At 41.1% G+C, this 22316-nt stretch overlaps 1 protein-coding gene across 11 annotated transcripts in view; it reads right to left on the reverse strand.

Annotated features, from left to right (window-relative positions):
* The window catches only part of npas1 (neuronal PAS domain protein 1), a 94260-nt gene continuing 71944 nt past the window's right edge, over nt 1-22316 (reverse strand). For 8 of the 11 annotated variants that reach the window (XM_008425730.2, XM_008425732.2, XM_017308352.1 and 5 more), the window contains 8 exons: nt 21874-21963; nt 10917-11091; nt 10656-10771; nt 8559-8755; nt 8195-8301; nt 7907-8054; nt 5426-5538; nt 1-4592 (listed from right to left, as the gene is read on the reverse strand). In XM_008425730.2, the coding sequence (XP_008423952.1) occupies nt 3523-4592; nt 5426-5538; nt 7907-8054; nt 8195-8301; nt 8559-8755; nt 10656-10771; nt 10917-11091; nt 21874-21963 (2016 nt within the window). In that variant the 3' untranslated portion in view covers nt 1-3522. The remainder of the gene's footprint in view (nt 4593-5425; nt 5539-7906; nt 8055-8194; nt 8302-8558; nt 8756-10655; nt 10772-10916; nt 11092-21873; nt 21964-22316) is intronic. The other 3 variants (XM_017308355.1, XM_017308354.1, XM_017308353.1) reach the window with 3 other exon arrangements.

The following is a 22316-nucleotide window of genomic DNA, read 5'->3' on the forward strand; positions in this document are numbered from 1 at the left end:
TACTTGTGCTCCTCTACTGGAATATTTTATTGTTATCGTCATCTGCATCATTTTTATTTTATTTTTTTTGCTCTTTACATTTGTTCATTTTCTTCGATGGTTGGCGGCTGACATATTCACAAACATGTGAGAAGGATGATGTTAGATTCACAGTGATGGGCATAGGGGTTAGCTTCTTTTTTTTTTCTCTTTTTTTTTAAAATTCGGCAACAACGAGAACAAAAGACCGAAACAAAAAGACACCCACACACACACACACACACACACTCAGAACCGCATCCACACTCGCAGTTTTACACTGGTAAACATCCGAGAACAAGTGCGCTCCCACACTCGGCGTTTGTGGCGGCTACAACATATGCGTGTATTGCACACAGCAGATTGAACGGTTTCTCCCTCCCCAAACATTGGACATCAGGTTTGTGTGTGAACTAAATCCTCAGCGGAGACTAAACTATAATCTCATTGTGAAGGCAAAAGAAGAAAAAAAAAAAAAACAGCCCCCCAATATTCCAAGCTTTTGACATTTTTTTCTCCTGTGTTTTAGGTGCAAAAAGACCTCATTCCAAAGTGCTAAGAAACAATCGTTTAGTTCTTTTTTTAAAATATAATTTACGGAGTACTTAATGCGTTAAGCACTGGATGCATTATTGCAGAGATTCTTTTTGTGAAAAATGTCAAACTTTAGGATTTTAACGTTTTCAAATTGCACACTCTTCGATCTCGAGCGTCTCGTTTGGCACGAGCACAAATCGAAAAGTAGAAAATGCCTTTTTCTCGACCTTGAAAAGCCTTTTAATTAGTATAAACCAAACTTTTTTCTTTTTTTTTTTGCACTTTGAGCCACCCGCAACATTAATTGGCATCCTTGATAAAGATGTGTAAAGAGGTTTAAAATGATTTCATCTTTCATTGCAGAAATGAAAAACTGCAAGTTATGCTTTAGCATCCTGCTAACTGTACATGGTGGTAAGATGAGCTGAGGGACGTTTCCAGCTTAGTTTTGTTTCAGGTAAACGTTTTAATCCTTGCTCTGACTGTGGGAAAGTTTAGCTGAGAAGCTTTTCTTTTTTTGTCCATTTCCTGCTTTTCTCCTGTCTTTTCCCTTTTAGAAAGTAGTAAAGAGAAATTGGGTCTGAATGTTGCCTTGTATGTTTAACCCAGGAATAGATCATAGATTATTGTTTAAAATGACTTAATCAGCATGGGCCAGTATGTAACTCTGACAGGTTTTAAACCACATTGTTCTTTTTTAAACTTTCTTTTTCCATCTTGATGATCCAGCATTTACACGTCTTTTTATAGCAGATCTACCTGATTAGCTCTTCTCTGGAGTTATGTTTAAATCTCCAAATCCCTTTCAGTAAAAGAAGAAAACTAACACTACGGCGTCATAATTTACCTAATTATTTACGTAAATCCCTTGCATATGTGGGTTGGTATGAGAATACATAAAACACTGATTAATTGCCTAACCCTTTTAATTTTATGTAATCCACTGATACTTCAATTCTAGCAATGGTATCCGCAACATGTATTGTTTTACTCCAATTTTGATACGTAAACTAAAGCAAACTGACAGAATAAACACCAGCTAAATTTAGTATTCAAGTGCTTACTGCATAGGATATTTAACCATTTTTTCTCACTATAAAGCATTTATTCAACCTTTTTGTGACTCCAATTTCAGTATTTTAATATTAGTCATGAGTGACGATCGTTTAGTTTATGCAGAATGATGATTGTCCATTTTTCTCCACTTGTATTATTATATTTTATGCTGCAACTCAATCTTGGCATTCCATCTGAGCGATAATGACAATAAGTACATCTTTCCTTACTTTATGAATAACTGTGAACAGCTGAATTTGTCATCCCTATAATGGTGAGCAAAGTGTAGCAGGATACTTTTCAGCCAGCTGATCAGCAGTGTGCAGCAACAGGAGCGTTCTTCTATCGAGTGCCCCAAACCCAACAGTCGCTTTGTGATCTTACAAATTTCAAAAAAGGGGAGAACGCGTTTTTTGTTTGCTGCCTTTGTCGCATTTATTTCAGGGGATCACTAATTGTGGCGACCGATTACTTCACAACGTCGGGCGTTTTGTATTTAATACTCTCTGAATATTAAATTAAATCTGAACATTCAAATTAAAAGCAGGTATTTACTGCGGCTTTATGCCGCTGCAATAAAAGATGACTTCACATCTTTACCAGAGATGCTAATTAACGCTGAGAGCCCCGTTTCTCTACTTTAATTTAAAACCCTATACCGAGTTGACAGTTTTGTTTTATCGACCCCAAATGGTCATATTTTAATGACCACAAGGGTCTATTTATCGACCTGTCTTTTTTTTTTTTTTTACACAAATACCGCCGCCCCTCTCCCCCCTTCAGTGCTCTGTAGTCAGTCTATATTATTAACGACCACTTCTGTTGTTTTTCTGTTTTAACAGGATCAAACATCCGAGTCACCAAGTGCATTGAGTTCACACCAGAACAAATTTCAGTAAGTGCTCATAAAAAACACAAGAGGTCCAGGTGACAAAAACACTTCTGTCCTGAACCACGTCCTCCTCTAAACATTCTCAGAAATATACTTTTTCAAAAAAAAAAAAAAAAAAAGAAAAGAAAAATGGATGACATTTCACATCCAATAAAACTATGTTAATTTGTCTGTTTGGAAACAAAGAACCTACGTCAATGAATTCATGTTTTAAAAAAAATTAAAATAAACGGTATGGCTTTCATACACAAACACAACCTCGGCTTCATAAAGGATATACTATAATTAACACTTAGTCAAACAAATTACCATCTTATATTCAAACGACAACTGTCTGTGATGCAGTTTTCCACTCTTTATATAATACTGGAATGTCTGGGACCACGTTACTCACGGCTTTGTCCCAACACTGTGCTTTAAGTATGGCTGACTGATGAACGCTCCTGTAATATCTTTCAGAGATCCGATATAAAACATCAAAAGGTCATCTCTATCTATATTAAGGGAAACCCAGTGGAAGAGATACTTTTATAATACTGCAATGATAAAAACATTTTACTCCAAACGCCTCTTTTTGTCCTCTCACTGGCAAGAGTCCTCCTCCTCCTCCTCCTACTGGTTTAACTGGAGTAAAAGTGACATGGATGTAAGCTGAGGGTCTTCGCGGTTTCGTTCGTAGCTATGTACAGTATGGCTTCTCCAAAGTGGAAGAGACACAGAAAGCAACGCGGTCGTCTAGAGAAGGACAGAGCAGAGTTCTGTACTGTTGCGGAGATGAGACGTCTTCAGGGACAGCCAATCAAAAGTGTCCGTGTTCGGTTTTCTCTGAGAGCTGCTGTCACTGGTTCGCCGTAGATTTTTGTATCGCGTTCTTCAAGACTGCAGTTACTCAGCTCATTGTCCAATTAGTAACGTCCTCAGAGGCCATTTCTGTCTTTCATGCCCTTTCGCAGTGTCTCTCGGTCTGTCATGTCACTTCATTTTTGATTTTCTCCTCTCTCCTTCTCCCCCGGTGAGGCTCAGTCTTCCTCCGTGCCCGCGGCCCCCCTCAGTCCGTTCATACAGAAAGGCAGGCCGGAGGAGAAAGGGCTGTCAGACGGTGAGAAACCGCTGAAGGGTGGCAGCCCGGCCAGCCGCTGTAAGTGCGGGAAGAAGGTCGGCGGGGGTCCCTTGTGGTGGTCCGAGCGTAGCTGCAGGCTGTCGCCGTGGCCCCCGCCGTGGTGGTGGGTGGGGGGCAGCTCCGGTGGAGCGTAGCGGATGGTGCTGGGGGCGTAGAGGCTCTGAGGGCCCTGCGGGCCGAGGGCGAGGGGGTGGAAGAGGACCCGTCCCGCCGCGCCGCCCGCCAGTCTTTGGAGCAGCTCGAAGTCGGGTCCGTTTCCGGTGCCGCCGCCCGCAGCGCCGCGGCTCACTATCCCGGAGACGGCCCTGTCCTCGCGGGGCTGTGGGGAAGACACGGACATGGCGGGGGACAGGGCGGGGGACGGAGGGGTGAACAGGCCCTTTGGCGGCGCCTCGCTGCTGGACGAGGAGTCCGGGATCGGGGTGGTGGGGCTATCGCCGTTTAGGCTGCTGGACGGCGTGTGCGCGTGCGTCGGCTGGGGCTGAGAGGCGTGCGTGTGGGACCCCCAGCGCCCTCCGGTGGACAGGACTTCGTGTTCAGTCTTGATGGTGGGACTTTGCGGCACCGTGGACGGCGCCACCACGCTCTTCAGCTGCTGGATGACGGCCCGGCCGTTGTGCACCCGGCCCGCTCTGTCACCTCCGGTCGGGGCGTCCCCTCCTCTGCCCTGTTTGCCCCCTCCCCCGCTGTCTTCCTGCTTCAGTCTGTCGCTGTCGCCCCCCTGCTCCCACTCCGGCTCTTCCTCCTCCTCGCCCTCGCTTTCGCTTGCGAGGTCTGAGGAAGCCGACACCACTTCCTCCGTGTGCCGTAGCTCCTCCAGGCGACGGCGGCTCTCCGGAGGCGCTCCCTCGTAGTCGGACCTCAGCAGGCGCTTCCTCCTTTCCTCTGTTTGGACGGCGGGGGCAGCAAATTTCTCTCTACCTTTGCTGTCAGGGTCGCTCTTTCCGACATTCTTCACCGGTGGTTGACCTGAGCAGGAAAAGAAATTTTGATGAGGAGAGGAGGCACTTCACAGAGTCAAATGGGTTGAAGCTGGCATCAGATATGTCCAGAATTTCCCTGCACACATCATTCCTGTCCCTGCTGAAGAAATAGATCCCCACATCATGACGCTGCCACTTCCATGCGCCAAGCTGACTACGCTTATTAAAGTGTTGAGCTCATCGTTCAAACTACTTTTGAGTGCAACGCTGCTGACAATGTTGTCAAAGGCTTAACTGAGAAATGTTATCATGCTGAAGGCGGAGTGTCAGAAAGAGCAGGAGCCTCTTAAAGAGACAGAGGCCCAATTTCAAAAATGCTAAATTGCAAAGTCAAATGTTTGGCAGCATTTTTTATAACAATTGAAGATAAGATGGTTAACTGATTGTGCGCTTTGAAATGCCTTCTTGCTGAAAATGTGCTATATAAATAAAATTGCCTTAAATAAATAAATAAAATGACCTATAAAATGGCACTATGTGCCTGGGAAATGTATAATACATCTGGAGAAGAATTTTCTTCTTCACATTATGTAAACAAACAAGGTGTTGCATCAAATTTTAGCAGTTCCTGGATTCTGGATTTGATTTCCAGTGGTATAAAACGGAGGCTGAATACAAATGCATGCCGTCTTTTCAGACTTATTTCCTTCCCACGTCACAAATTTGTACTATTTATCTGCTTCTCTATCACATAAAATACCATTAAAACCCCTTGACATTTGTGGCTGTAACGTGACAAATAGCTAGAACGCTCAAAAGTGTGAATACTTTTGAAAGAAACTAGTATTTTCCACACGCATGACAAGTCATGTGCACTACCTCGGGCCTGCGGGGAGCCGTCGGTGGGGGACGAGCTGACTCGGAGTCTCTCCGCTCTTATGCTCTCCGGTAGCTGCAGCAGATCCAAGGGAGTGTCGGGCATCTCAGTTCGACTGGATGGAAAGAGAGGAGAGAGAGATGAACAAATGATCAACCACTTAAATCCACTTATGTAAAAAAAAAAAAAAAGCAGCAGCACTAGTTTGAGTGAATACTTAGAGACAGGAACAACATATAATCAGGCAAATAACTGCCTCCGATAGCCAAACTACCTCAGCTGCTTCTAACCTCTGTCTAACACACCCCCGGCCCCTTAAACAGTCCTTAATAAACAAACATACGCATCGCCACGCACACAAAAACGCACACGGCGTCCCATTTAGCAGCCCACCTATACAAAGTTAAGCTCCGACAAGTAGGGGAGGCTGTTCGAGAAGTTAATGAGCTCTTGTAATTACAACACTAATTAACTAAAACACCATTCAGACCTAAAATTCTGACATCCATTTGTACTAATTATATAGCTTTAGTCTAATTAGCATTGAAATTCAGCCTACTCCTCTTGTTTTTGTCTGACTGCCTCGCTGTAGAGCCAGCATTTAGCTACTCTGGATGCGCTTGTGTGTATGTATGAAATACATTAAGACATAACCAAGAGTAATACAACATTTAAAAGGTAATTTATATTTAAAAACAAGGTGAAGACATTTGAAATGTTGCATTTCAGCCTAAAAGCTTTTCAATAGGATCATATCTGCTAATTCAGAGCAACAGAGCTGAATAACAAGAAGGCATTGTTATATTGCTGCATACTAATAATGTTGGATCACACCACAGAAACTACTAGGACTTTCAAACACCGTACTGACTGATTCAAAGTAACTTTTAAAATAATCTTTTCTGTATTTTTTAAAACATAGTTTTTGAAAGAAGAAAAAGGTGTGACGATGAAGATAAAATGAGATTCCGATCTGCAGTTCCTTTGCAAAAATCCCCCATACCTTTACTCTAGACAACCTCCACAAAGTAACAAACATTGCTTTTGTCATTCAGACAAGAATGAAGTAAACACAGTTTTCAAACGATGATTTGATTAATTCATTAGGTGGAAATCCAAAGCCACCTGGCCCCGTGTGAAAGTTAAAATGCCCCCTTTATTAAATGATTACAATCAGACGTGAAGAATCCATAAATTACAGAAAAAGAACCTGTCTTGACAGCATGAAGTTGGCTAAAAGCTCTCAAAATGCAATGCAACGTGCACCAGTCTAAAGGAAATGGAACGATGAAGAACAGTGCCGATGACATGTGTTGCTTTAGGAAGTGTTGCAAAACCTTCTCCAATGTTTTGAGCATTCGGTAGCCCACTTTATCCATACATGAAGAAAACATGAAACAGTGATGAAACTTCCCTGGACAGAAATCACCAAAAACGGTAGCAAATCTGTGACAAAAGGAACAACATATAAAGAGTAAAGTTTAGACTGGGACAAAAAAAAAATCCAGCCTGACTTGGCCTGAGCCTGTAGGCATTGTATCAGAACCTGATCCCATAAATTTAATTACAGGCCAGAGCCCCAAGTAGACCCGACATTTTATTTTAATTATATTTTAGTTTTTAGAGCATAGTCTTAGTAAGCAGTATAACTTCTCCTGTTTTTAGATTTATTTAAAATCTTCCTGCTCCATTTTTCCACTTGTTGTAGCCACAGGGTGAGTCAAGTGCAAATCATCTGGGATGTGTGATTGATAGGAGCGCAGCTGCGTACGCATCACACATTACAGTCTAATGAACTTCTGCACCCGTCTTTTGTTTATTCAACACGGTAAGCTGCCTACTCCTCTATATAAAATACAACAAGTAGATTAACAAAGTTGCATATTGTGCATTCTCGTTTAGTTTTCTCTGTGATGTATGTACTGCAGACTTTTTAAAGGCGGCACAGATGCAAGCACACCCAACGATCAAGCAAATAATTTTAGTCTGACCAGGCCTGAATTTTGTGTCAGTATCACAATTAAACAATAATAAAAAGACTGATGTAAAGGGCTATCTCACATTTGCTAGAAAACATCTTCATAATTAACAAGACTTTTGGGAAAATATTCTGTGGACTGAAGAAACAAAAGGGAGAACTTAGAAAAAAAAACCCCCGTAAATTTCTGGTTTCTCCAACACTTTGCTTTTTCTCTCTCTCGTTGTCAGGTATCTTTAAAAATAATGAAAGCACTTATATTTCTAAGTCGTGCTTCATTTCAACAGTTTGTGTTAAGGCTGTCAGACTTAACAAGCTCAAAAATAATATGCTTTGAAGTCAGTACTTTCTGAGTAACCTCCAAATCTCCACCGATAATCCCTGCATGTTTCATCACCTATTCTCCTCCACTGAAAGGATTTCTTCACACAGGCAGAATATTGTCCGCATGTAACAAACAGCTTTATTTGATAAGAGCCTGCGAATGTGCAGCTGCTGGACCAACCTCAGGACGTAGTTCACCCAGATGACGTTGCGCTCATGGGGGGCTTTGTGATTGATGGAGACGGTGGCAGTGGACTGGATCCACAGGTAACCTCCTCTCCTCTGAAGCCAGCGGTAATAGCCTGTCACCACCTGGCCTTTCCTCAGCACTGACGGTGAGAAAGAAGAAGTTGGTTAGTTCAGAAATGTGGCAGCAGAGGGCGCCTTGCACAACCAGACAACACACACCTATGGCATCCCGATATCACTAGTCAGAGAAGCTGCATGTGGAAATGTGTGTGAGACTCACGGTCCTCGTGGCTCTGCCGGATATTTTCCAGATCTTCCACATGGACGAAATGATAACAGGTATTTCCCACCACTTCCGCTGGGGTCAGATCCATATACTCTGAGATCCTGTGGAGCAATGGATAAAAAAAAAACTAACCAAACAAAAAAAAAAAAAAAACTAATTTGTCAACTAAACAGAAGCAGATGTATTTTCTAAAAACCACCAGCTGGCTGGGGATTCTGCCAGGCGCTCATGAAAAAACATGAATGTGGGCGCACTCCAGAAAGGAAAAAAACTACATAAAACAAACATTCACACGTTGGGCAAACGTGCGGTGGCACTTATTGTCCGCACAAAAATTCATGATAATAAAATAAGCTACCTGTTTTCACAATATGTGACCTGCAAGTCCATGTTCACTCGGAAGACGAACATGTTGCTCTCCATGCGGACCTCGTTGAGCGTGGAGGGCGGGAGCGTGTGCGCGAGAGCCACCAGGCCCATCGGGCGACGGACCGAGCGCGTGGAACCCGGGACGAGTGCGGGCCGGCAGCGGATCCGGCCGGTCACGTGGATGACCTGACAAGCAGAGAGCGCGGCCCTTAAAAACAGAGCCAGGTAGGAGCACACACTAACGCATCGACACATCCAAGTGGAGATCGAACTGAATAATTGGACGGGGTGAATGCTGTAAACAAAATACCAAAACAAGAACGGAGCTGGTGTCTGACATTACAGCTGCGGGAGCGGTGGACTCCGCGAGGTGAGTTGGTTTAGTGTGTGATAAGGTCAGAGCCATGAAACGAGACTGCTGTGAAACTCTGGGCAGCAAGAAACACAATCTAGAGACTTTGATCCAACCAAAAATAGGTAAACATAATATTGGTGGAAATAAATCTGTGACCAAGTAAACATTCTGTACAATATTTTAACATCAAATGTCAATGGGACCAGTTTTATCTGCTGCTTGAGGTTGTAATTTGCATTGGCTAAGTTAACTTTTATTTAAATGAAACTTTTACGAGGGAAAAAAGTTTATGAAAGTAACTGTACTTTTGCTTCACAACAATAATTTTATACTCTTTCGATCTCTGCTGTTTATTCTCTGGATTCTCTGAGACTGCCTGAGGTAAAATTTTCATAGATTTTGTAGCGTCAGAGTATCAAAAAAATGTTTTGTGAAAACGTACAAGATTATTTTACTGTTTCTATTTAAAACTGAAAAATGTTTTCCTATTTTTGTTAAGATAAATTGACTTAATAATAATCATAATTCTAAGAAAAGTTGTCCATAACATTTGTCTGAACATTAATTAGTTGAATAAATAAACAGAAATGATGCTCATCACACTGTAAACTAAAAAGTGTGATGGGCAATGCTTTTTTAATTTTTTTTACAACTTGGCTGTTTTTGGATGTTTGGCACCAAGTTTGGCACCAGCCTTCTGTAATTATCTCGTAGTTATGGGACGGTAGGACAAAAAATATATCTGTCATCAGGAAGTCGTCTTTTCCTTAATCAGGGGACACAAGCTGTCATATTTCATAAAACTCAAAAGGTCAAACGAAGATAAGAGCCAAATAAATGCAACTAGTGTGTTCCACATTTTATCTGTAAGATACTTTTCTGGCTGATTTTGTCACCCGAACAAAATAAATGCAACTAGCCTGAAAATAATAAACGACTAAGTTAAATTATGCATACTGTGTGAGCATTTTATGACTGTCAATGCATTTTTTCCACAACTGAGTAATCTGGGTGTGAAATTATTGTAGGTACAAAATGCAATTAGGAAGGGACAAAATGGCAACTCATGGGTAAAAATGAGAGCACAAATTGTTGAGGGGGCAAAGTTACCCAGAGGCCTCTATGCTCCGTACAGCTGAAGAAAATGCTACAGATGCTGAAAAAAAAAACAAAAAACAAACAAAAAAAACACATGCATTGCCAGAGACTGGCTCTGATCTGCAGGTTGAACAATGAAATATCTAAATTCATCTCCCGAGTTATAGAAAGCATAAAAACTAAGATCTCCGACTATTTCCAATATAAAACCACATCGACCGACAGGATGCACTTCGATGCACATCAAGTTTATTTAAAAAAAAGAGATAAAGGTTATGGGCATGTCCTTTAATCTATGATAGGCTTTAATGCAAAAATGTGGCTACTTGCAATTTAATCTTGAATACAATACTATTACATCTATCAGATAACCTGCAGCATTTGCTTTTGTTTTTTACTTGTTATAATACTCGAAAATATCAGAATTGGTAAAACGGCAGATGGCAAATCAAACAAAATAAAAAATAAAACTGGAAATCTGTAACCAGTCAAGAAAATCCAGATTGTTCAAAAACTGGCAATAACAGCACTTCCTCTATTTCAGCCAACAGGCATATTGTGATCTGTATGAAACTGTACCCTCTACCTACTGAATAAATATCTTGAGATTACGGTGAATTCCTCTGTAGCTACCTTGTATCCAGAGGATTTGACATGCAGGCCTCTTTTGGTGAGTGTGGACTTCATCCGGATGAAAAAGCCACGTTCTGGAGGCTCGTCAGCAGCAGAATGAGGACTGGAGGGACCTGCTGTCAGAGATAAAAAATACCATTATAACGACTGATAAACAAAGACAGAAAAAAAATACCACCGCTCTATTACGTGGAGAGAGACTTTGCTTAGGGAAACCGCAAAAATCTAAATTTAGCTGCTTATTACGGGGACAAAAAGTACCAGGCTCAGGGGTACCGGCTAGTGAAGAGGTGGAGGCGGCGCTGGAGGCGCTGTCGGGGGCCATGTGGCAGCCGGCTTCGGCCCGCAGATGCGGCTTGATCCCCAGCCGCTCGGCCATCTCCACGTGGTCCGCAGGGTGGATGTAGTCGAACACGCTGCTGCCGGTCAGCTCCACCTGAACGGAGGCACAGCCACCCATCAGAGTCCAACGCTTAGAGCACAAACACCTACGCGTGTGCAGGTACAGCTCACACACATGGGTAGGGGGGAAAAAAAAAATCAATATATGTTATGACAGGAAAATGAAAGCACCGCTCTGGGTTACTACTCAACAAGGAATGAGGAGGTTGTAAGACATCCCCCCACCCATCTTACACACACGCACACGCATGCACACACACACACACACACACACACACACACACACACACACACATAACACAATCCAGCCTCAGAGGGCTATGTCACTACAGTGGTACACAAATAAAACCCGGAGAGATAAAAATCAATTGTATTTGTTGATTAAATACAGGTGAACTCCCAACTATCTAAAAAGGTCACATTACTATTCTTCCTATTGTGTCCCTCACTGCTCCCTCTTTCAGTTACAGTCTTCGCCAGCCGGCATAAAGAGTGGTGCAACAGCTCCACACGATGCTATCATCATAATACATCACAGTCGCATCTCTAATCATTTAAAGGTAATAATGGTGCTGCTGTTGCATGGCATCCATAAAAGCTGCACAATCTAAGACGCTGTGATTCCATCTGAAGGTGTATAAATGAGTGTGCATGTGTGTGTGTGTGAGAGAGAGAGAGAAGGAAACAATATCGGGGTGTAAAGGCCTTCTATTATGGTATGCAGCTTCTGTTACATCTGTGAATGTTTGTGTGTTTCCGCATCGTGTGTGTCTGTGTGGCAAAACCATTCCATCTGATAAAACCCACGGCCACAGCAGCCTCACACCCTTGTCTGTAGGACACAGCCATTTATTACCGGATTAGAGCCATTTACTGCAGGCTTTATGGGAGCTTCAGCTGGTCCTCAAGGACATCACAGCCAGGGAAGAGCGGAAGAAGAGTAAAGAAGGAGGGAGCGGAGGAACGAGGGCGAAGGAGGGCGAGAAGGAAACCCCATCAGAGAGAGCGGGGATGGGAGAAAAAAAAATCCCAAATAGAAGAGCTGCCAAAGTTCCCATGGAACTTCACAGAATCCAATCTGTGAATTTGTGCTTTTGTGGAAAATGGTGTGACTGTGTCTAAATCTGAATGTGGAGGCTAAGTTGCTGAAGTTGGTCAAAACATATGTTTTCATTAGGGGGGGGGGGGGAATTTATCACCTGCATGACTACAGGAGCATCAACACAGATACTGCTTCTTTTCTCTCTAAAGAAACATCTGCAATCACAGAGTAACTGGATCTATCCTCCGCTAAAAGGAAGAGAAGTTTGACGAGACGGCCAGAATCTTTTATAAAATCAAAAGAACAAGTTCTTTTGATTACATCTGTCAGAGATGTGGAGATGAAGAACATAAATTGATCTAAAACTGTTGCCAAACACGCATACCTTTTTCCACAAAACTCGTCTACTTTGTTCCTTGGTCTGATTGTTCTATAATGCAGTGGCCGATCTCTGAGATCGTCACCAAATGGCAGGATTTCTACAGAGATCAATAATAAATTACACGCAGGTGGAGGGAAATTTGTGGTTGCAATCAACGAAATGTTAAAGTGTTCATGGAGCATTAATACTTCTGCAAGCCACACTTTGCTTTTTTTCTGGAAGATGCAATAAAAACAGGATGTAATTTAATAACTGATCAGATTACTTGTTTATATTTTTTGCTGTTGGACTGCATACTGATTTCAACTTGTTTATTTCTACTGTCTATGCTTACACATGTAGAACAGATATTAACATAAATCATTACGACTACCTGGGAAGTCTTATCCGACATCCTCAGCAGACTTTAAACAAAACACTCACTTTCCCTTATGATGCATCCTGCTGCATCTTCAACATGCTCTCCTCTGGCGCCAATTCAAGCATTTCCACTAGTGACAACACATGCATACAACATGGAGAATATTTTCTTTTTCACTGTCTGATGGACAAAAGCACAAAATATTTATTTCTCAGAGGTTTTTGTGATCTTGTTTTATAGGGTTTTTTTTATTTATTTCTATATATTTTTACTGCAAAAATTAGGTATTTTAGACTTTTGGCCTCAGTTTGCATGAAAATACATTTGATTTATTCTGCTTGCTTAAATGCAATATTCAGTTGACATACATTTATTGATTTGTATGCTGTGTCAATTAAGCTGTATGGCGCCAAATATTGAGAGAGCTTATGTATTCCTTATGTGAACTTTGACTAGGTCAATCTAAAACATGGATATGTTTTGATCTTCAGCTTTGTCTGTATCTATAGTTTAAAATCTTCTTCAGCCTGTAAAAGTTTTTTTTTCTTCCCAGGATTGCTCTATATTCAGTTCCCCTTAACTCCCAGTCTGTCCCACTTGAAGAAAAGCCATTCCACATCATAATGCTGCTACCACCGTGTGTCACTGTGGACATGATGTGTTCAGAGTGAGGACCAGTGTTAATTTCCCATTTTGCCTACTGGTCAAATTATCAGTTGATCTTCTATTGCCAAAGCACCTTCTTCCGCATGTTTTGGTGTCCCCTACCAGCTTACAAGCTGCAAGAAAAACCTTTTTCTTGCAGCTTTATTCTAAAAGTCAGATTTTCAGAGTGCGTGACTAAAGTATGTCTTGTCGACAGATTCCTCCACTTGATCTATGAATCTCTGTAGTATCTACTTCTCTGGTTAATGCCCTTGTTATCTAGTTTCTTTAATATTACTTTGTATGTAAGTTTGCAGGTGATGCTCAAAGACTTTTCTTTATAAACCAATCCTGGTTAAACTTCTCTACAACTCTCTGACCTTTCCAGTGTGCTCCTTGATCTTCACGTCGGGGTTAAATTACACACTGGTGGGTTTTAGTTACTAACTAGGTGACTTCTGAAAGCAACATGATTCCATTTATTTAGGGGTACAGATAAAACACATTGGACTTTGTGGTTCTAGCAGAACAAAATGTGAAAATGTTTCTGAAGGTGAACACCTTTACAAGGTGCTGCAGTAGCATTTTTAGCATCACATCAGTGCTTCCTTTAAACTCTGCACATGAACATTTCAACAAACCCAACCGATAACTTGCTCCTTCCTGCTACCTTGCATGCTACTTTCACACATGTAGCACAGACATTAGCATAAATCATTATGACTGTCTGGGTAGTCACATCCAGCATCCTCACAGGGCTTTAAATAAAACACTCCCATTCCCTCAGCATACTGTTTGCATCATGTTGGGTCTTCTGCACGCTATTCTCTGGCACCGCTCAAGTATTTCCAGCTGTGACTGTACATCTCACATGGAGAATATTGTCTTTACTGTGACAGACAAAACCACTTCTAATATTCCAGAGAGTTTCAGCAGACATTTAAGGGTGGTTCAAGAAACAGGATTATCAATGTAGTAATTCTATTTTATCTCATTTAACGAGGAGGATGGATTTTTTTCTTTGTTTTTTTTTTATCTTCATATTGTAGTTCCTATGCTGTATCGTTGGCACTTTATTTTCAACACTATGCATCTATGTTAAACTACTTGATTAGGGTTAAAAAAAATATTTTGCTTCTTTGAAAATAGATGTTCTTCTAAAATTCATTGCAGCTTTGAAATGCCCCAGAAAAAAGATGATGAGTCTTGTCCATTTTGCAAATTGCAAAACATACAGTGTAAGCAAAAACAGAATATGCGGAGTAATGCACATTAGGAAAAAAGCAGCTTGAAATACCAATACAACCTTCTCAGCATTGATTGTGAAAAAAATGCTAAAGTTATGTCCGCCTTCATAAATAAAAAAAAATGGCTTTAAGTTCATATTTGTTTGCATACAGAGTAATAAACATTGCAGGATTTGGTACATCTAAAAAAATATATAGGTATTGTGAAAAAAAGTAATATTTTTGTTACATTTTAGATAGTGAAACTTATACATCATGTAGATAGTTTAAAAGTTAAATATTGGAAGCTAATGGTGTCACAACCTAATCAACTAATTAACTCAAAAATATGCAGGGGTCTCACAGTCTGGCTCAGTAAGCTGTACAATCATGAGGAGGGTTGCTGAACTGACAGATATCAAGTCACTGACTTTTTTTTACATTGTTACGATGTGAAAACCTTCAAGCTGTCTTGTTGCTGAATTGTGCTGTACAAATAAACTTGATTGAATGATTGAAGGTTAAGCCACAATATATCATTGCTTAAGAAGCTAGCTGTCCAGACCGTGATAAATCCAAGCATTTTCATAGAAAGTTCAGTGGAAGGAAAACATGCACCAGAAATAGGGCTAATCGCATTTCTGTTAATATGCTTGGATACAGAACTCTGTGAACAACCAGCTTCTTCAGCAATGACCTTTTGTGGCTTACCCTCTTCTTAGTGAATGGAGTCGATGACCGTCTTCTGGACACCTGTCCAGTCGTCTGTCTTCTCCATGACTGTGTGTCCTACTGACCCAGAGTGAGAGGCCATTTAAAGGCTGCGGAAACCTGTGCAGGTGTTTTGATTGAGCTGATTAGAGTGCATCAACATGAGTTTTCATTAATGAGCTGTTTCACAGTATTCAAATGATATGAAACACAGAATTTTGGATTTTGGATTCCTGGGAGCCATAATTGTCAAAAGGCAGGAAGCAAAAGCTTGGGGTGTGTGATGATTCTAAAAATGTTGCACTTTTACACAAAATATATATTTTTTGAGAGTACAAGTTTCACCTTTTGAAATGAGCAACAAAAAAATTTTTAACTTTTTTTTTTTTTTTAGATGTACCTGTACTGTCACAAAAGATTGATTTCATTTATTTTCCTTTTTAAAATTGATAACTGATAAACAGAAAGAATCCAGCTTTTGTAGAAAACAGATGTTATTCTAGGTCTGCCTCCCTTTTTCATCTGTACAATAAAAAGCTCTATTCTACGTAGAGTATTGTTCTCTACTCTAAACATTTCTCCTTTTTTCAGAAAAGGTTTCTGCAGCTCTGATTATGGTTTGAAAGTTTCAGACTGATGAGTCGTTTTTAAAACAATCACGCTAATGGTGAGTGGAAAAACATCTTAAGGAAACAAGGAAATAACTCTAAAACTAAAAACATTTGGTTGACTTTCTTTTCTTGCGTATCAGTGAATTAAGTAAGTTCCCTTCACATCTATCTGTACAATGTGCAGTTTTGGGTCTTTAGTGGACAAATTTCATTGCTCAAACATTACTGTCCAAATTGAATGTATTCAATTTGCTCCTTGATTAGAGAATTTAGATGATCTAAATAAGAGAAAGTTTGAAGTGAGTTTGGTTCCAGGTTCTGCTGCCTTTAGAATACAGATAATATTCTTCATGCTAAAAATGTAAATGAAATAAATATTTTCTGCATGTTAACATGGTTACAATAAAGTGTTTATTTTTTCTGATTCCTTTTCTCCTCTGCATGTATACAAACTTTAATTATTTTTCTGCGACAACTCTTTTTTGTTCTGAGATTAAGTTTATTTGTTCTCCTCCTGTTTCATCTCCATTTAATGCCTTTATATCAGCATTAATACTTTAAAACAATTATTGTTCGGTCTCTCCTTGGATTAAGCTCAGGTGGAGCTTTTTTTCCCATTTAATTAAATCAAGATCTATTCCGATTCAAAGACAAATTTAACAAACCCTGAGTCCGAATGGACAAACAATATGAAAGAGACGGAGTTTCCCCGCCTTGTGGCATTGGAAAACAAGGTAGCGAGACAAACAGGTCCTTATGGGCTTTACTGGGGCTTAAGACCTATCCGAATAATATCACTCCATCACAGGCAGGAGGGAGGGATTGAAAAACGATCAAGCAGAAATTAGAAGATGAGAAAAAGACGGTGCAATCGAGGGGATGAGTCGGGCTCAGACACGAAAACAGGTATGGGATGGAGAGCGAGAGACACGAGGAGACGCCGAGATCATTCAAATTTCTCTGAGTGTGAGTGTGTGTGTGTGTGGGACGCGTATGCGAGCCCACAGCGCGCATACGCCTGTTTCGCTGCGTATGTGACCAGACTGTCTGTTTTTTTTTTTTCTGTCATTGTGTGTGTGTCTGTCAGAACATCTGTGTGTGTGTGTGCGCGTGTGTGTGTGTGCAGACTGAGATCCACGTGCATGTATGTATGGCGGTGTGGAGGGGCATGGAGCAAGGTGGGGGGAGGAGGAGAGACATGATATAAATAATAGCAGGGGGCTTTAATATGTATGAGGCATCCGGGCAGTGGTCCACAACACACTAGAAGCCTTCACTGACTGATGGGAGAGGGAAGAAGGAAGGAGGGGGCCGTCGGGGGAGGGGGGCTGCATACTAACCATTCGCAGATCAATTCTCTCCTCCCTCCATCTCCCATTCTTCCTCCTTTCTCTTTAGCCTATTTATCCTTTTTTTCCCCTTCCACTGGACAGTACTCTTACTTCTCCATCCTTTTTTTCTCCTTTTCTTGCCTCCTCCTCCTCCTGTTTCATCCCCATTCTTTGTCCCGCTGTGAGATGTTATATGAGGATTGCTGGGAAATAAAACAAATAAATAAATACCTGTAGAGGCGTCCGGGGGGTGGGTGGTGAGACGGGGCTGTGCCCTTGGTCAAGGTGCCTGACCTAAGCTAAGTCGGCTAAGCAACCCCACTGTCAGGGGAGCGGCCCGGGGTGTAAGCCGGGGCAGAGGGGTCAGGTCGGAAGGGGTGGGGAGGGAAAAGGGGGATGCGAGACGCAGAGCGGGAGGGTCGATCCACGGGGGCTACATGCCCTCTAAAACAAACCACCAGTTCTACTTTTCCACTCAGAGCCTCGTTTGTTTGTCTGTCCTTCCCCTTTCCCCGGCGACCGCCTTCCACTCGCCAACAAAGCATACCAAAATGGTTTTGTCCTTTCCCTCCTTCCCTCAATTCTTTCTCCCTTTCTTTTCTGTATATATGTTTTTTTTTTCATTCCGTCTTCGTTGTTCGCGCCCGTTAGCACTCCGCACGCTCCCTCTCGCGCCTTCCCTCGCACCCTCTTTCTCCGATCATGAACCTCCTGCTATCTCCGCCCGCTCACGTCTTTTTAGGCAGGTAGTTGTGGCGTTGTGTGTTCAAGGTTTCGAATGTAATCTTCGATCATAAATAATTTCATTAGAATGCTGATGGCTTAGGCCCTGTTTGAGTAGATGTGATGGGTTAGGCCATCTGCTCAGCTGATAAGAACAGCTCTGTTTTATTAGCGTCTCCACAGAAGCCTCGGCTGCCTTGTTTACCTAGGCAATCCCAGGGCGAATTTCATTCCTACTGCACGTTTAAGCTCTATTTACACACTCACTGTCTCACTCTTTTCCTCCCTTATTCCCTCGCTTTATTTTCTCTGTCTCTTAATTGTCTGTCTGCTTCTCTCTTTTTCCTTCTTTCTTTCTCTCTTCTCTCCTGTCACTGCTCCACCTGTTAGCCGATCATCTTTCTGGTCTAACATTGTAAACATTTTTTTTTTTTTACAAGTGAGCATGCAGATGTTTGTTTTAACATCTGTTTGAAAAGGGGAAAGGTTGAAAAGGCTCCGCAGCAGGTTTAAATGACCTAGACATTGTGTAAAAGAATGCAGTGTAACCATCTTTTCCACACTTTAAATCTGACTAAGCGTTTGTTAGGATTTCAGAGTAAATATAGAAAGATTTTTTTATTCCTTTCCTCAAATTTAAAGGCTTACCTAAACCATGATTAGTTTTCCTTTAAGCTCAGATGATGATATTATGGCTTTGTAGGCTTTTAAGTTAATTTATTGAGTTATTTACATTTGATTTATTTTAAGACACTTAAAAGGAGATAAAAGGAGTCTTGTCATCCTTCAGTACGGTTTTCTTTCACATTCATTGTATTATTCATCTAATTATTACATCAAAGTATAAACAGCATGAGGATGTTTGCCCATCAGACTGTTCTGGTAGAAAAGACAGGTTCTGTATAAGAGGGGTGAAAGTGTTTTCAGATGTAAAAAAAAAAAGATCTTTTAAAGAAGCACATACATTTCAATGTGTGAAAAGTTTATGATATTGGCAATAAGGCAGAAAGTAAAAAAATCAAGAAATACCTGTTAGTCTTAACTTAAAATGATTTATTTTGTTGTTTAATTGTATTTCATACTTGTCCAGTCAGGAGCATATGGTCAAACAACGCACCGAGATAGTGTCCAAGATTAGAGCAACAACCCCAGATTTCTATTCTGAACAAAATTAAAGGACTGATTCACAGTTTTTAGGATATCAGGACGACATTTGATGATTTTTAGTATAAAGCATAAATATTCAGATGGGCCAAAACTTAACTAGATTAGATTTACACAATATATTGAATCACAATATCATGGCAATATTGTGTGCACTATTGCAGTTACAAAGGACTGTCTGGATTGAATATTTCTTATTTGACATATTTTAACCTTTTGTAAACTTCTACATGCTAGTGACATATTCAGCCCGTCAGAGACGGGCTGAATATGTCAGAGATAAACTTGGTTTATCTTTTCAGAGGCTGAACAGCTGAAGCTCACAAAATGCGATTTGGGTTTTGCTAAAAAAAAAAAACAAGAAAATTATGAAGAGTCCAAGAATTACCTCCAATCTATATATTCATCAAAAACGTCAGCAATAGAATCACAATTAAATGTTTTCTTGATTTTGAACAGCCCTAAAATGGATTCAGTCTGAGATACATGAAAATTTTAAATCAAACTGTGAAACACAGGAAGCATTTATTTTCTTTGCTTAGCATCAAGAGGATCTAAAGCAGGCTTGAAAACCTAAATGTAAAGATACTGCAGTTTTTCTGAAACACACATTTGAACAGTGAACCAGGGGTTTTGGTGCCTTGGACCAGGATGCCAATAAGTGCACAGAGGCTTGTCTTCTAAAACCAGATGCAATACAAAGTTAGCCCCATCCTGGGAAACACTTGAACTGTCTGCCTTGGCTTAAGTATTTCATGCAGGTTGCGAGTTTCGCCTGCATCTCCTGTAGGTTATAAAGGCTTTACTGTAGAGTCACAACAGACAAAAGAATGATTAACACTGATCAATTGCTTTTCATTGTGTAGTTGCCATGTGAATGTTAAACTCTGGGATAGGACAGCGTTATGGTCTGGACTCCAACATTATTCTTTTTATTGCCATCAATAACACTAAATCACTGCAAGTTTTCATGTAAAAATACACTCAATTACTCCTGTAATTGTACTTTTCTTTCCCCTCCTCTCTCGTGCTGTAGCCATCCCTCTTCATCTTTCTCTTATCACACCTCCTCTCCTTTCCTACCCCTCTCTTTCTCTCGCTTGTTGTCTCTATCTATCTTCCCATCCCCCTTGGTGTTTTTCCCCCCTCCCTACAATCAATGTGGCTTTTAAGATGCCTATCGATTTGTTCCCCTAGACAGGCCCAGCGCACTGGGGCGACACTTTGATTGCTGGGCCAGTAATTACTGTTATTATTTATGCATCTGGGCAAAATGGCAGGACTTAACATTCACAGTACAAGAGGCCACAGGCAATCAACAGAGGTGAACACCTGGAGCAGTTGGGAGGGAGTAAAAGAAGGAGAGCCACCCCGGGAATGAGCTCGAGTCAGACAAACACACACACACTCCTGGGGACACAACATAAAAGCAAATGAGGTAGAATATAGGGAAAAGTGTGAAAGTTAAATTAAATATGCAGTAGAGAGAAACGAGCAGGTAAACAGCTTGACTGGCCCTGACCTCTGACCTGCCGGTCAGAACCTAAAACAATCTTTTTCATATCAGTTAGCGCACCGTGCTAACACTAACAGGTCACGCTAAAACAACACTCTTAAATATCAACAATGGAGTAAAAAAAATTATACTTTCAGTGTAAGTTAGGTGTTGTCATATGAACAGGGTAGGTGGCAAACCACTCCCCGAACAATATATTTCCAAGTATGTTTTGAAAAACAAACGTCTGACTATTGTTGAGCCCACCACATTGATAACAGAGGTGCTATATTGAACAGCTTTTATTTTGATAAATTAAATCAAAGATGTAATCCTGGAGGACAAGCTTGAATACCTTTGAGCACACCACTGTTACTTCAGTAAATAAATATGTAAAATAAATATTTAAAATACAAAACTCTACATTTTGAATCATTTTCTCTTTTTTTATCATGAGCTAACATTCTTAGATAAATCCTGTTGCTTTAATGTGTGAGGCACAAAAGTAGATATGCAGCTACTGAGTCCAGGACACAAAAAGTCTCATCTTCAAAATAAAACCAGGTTTTTCCGAATCAAAGCTGGTAATGTGGATTTGCATGCAGAATTAACACATACGTTTGATTTGCAGTTTTCATGCAGGTCAGTGAAGGACATCTGAAGGGCACCAAAGTGACCCACAGTCACTTTGGTGACTTTTTCATGGGTTGGACCTCAGTGCTCTCTGCAAAGACCCGGGAGGTTTTTTTTTACATGAGGCTAGATGAACTGCAGTCACAGCAGAAAGTAGTTCATACTTTTAGCACATGTGTGAATGAAACATCAATAGCAGCAGCAAAATGTTTACAGAAATGTAAGCAATAACATAGTTAGAAGTCGGGGGGTCGTTGTTGTATATTTGTTCTCTGAAGTAGGGCGAGCTCTTTTTGAAAATCTCTTTTATATACCGTGGCTCTCGAAGAATAAGGGAAATAGCTAACATCACTATTTCGAGGTGAAGATTGACAAAAATTGAGGTTGGAAACCTGAGATTTTGATGGGTACATCTGTGGTACAAGACTGCGTGTGTGTGTGTGTGCGTGCGTGCGTGTGTGTGCGTGTGAGAGGAGAATGAGGTAACCTTACCTGTGAGAGCCCCAGGTAGATGGAAACTGTCTCTGAGATGTAGAGGAAGCGTCCCTCCTGACTGACCACAAACACAAAGCCATCCAGAGACTGCACACACACACATCCACACACACAGACATAAAAAGGTAAACAGAAACAAGACAGACAAATTAGAGCAATTAGCATGTATCGAACAAATTGCAAGGAGCTAGAGAACAAACAACACGTCACCCTTCGGCCTCTTCTCTCAATTTACAATTGCACACACACACACACCTTTATGCAGCTACACACAACAGCTGTAAGCAAGACCTGCATTATCAAACACAGCTAAACACACACGCACGCGCGCACACACACACACACACACACACGCACGCACACACACACACACACACACCCACACACACACACACACACACACACACACACACACACACACACACACACACACACACACA

The sequence above is a fragment of the Poecilia reticulata genome, linkage group LG13, assembly GCF_000633615.1.
Source record: "Poecilia reticulata strain Guanapo linkage group LG13, Guppy_female_1.0+MT, whole genome shotgun sequence".
NCBI lineage: Eukaryota > Metazoa > Chordata > Actinopteri > Cyprinodontiformes > Poeciliidae > Poecilia > Poecilia reticulata.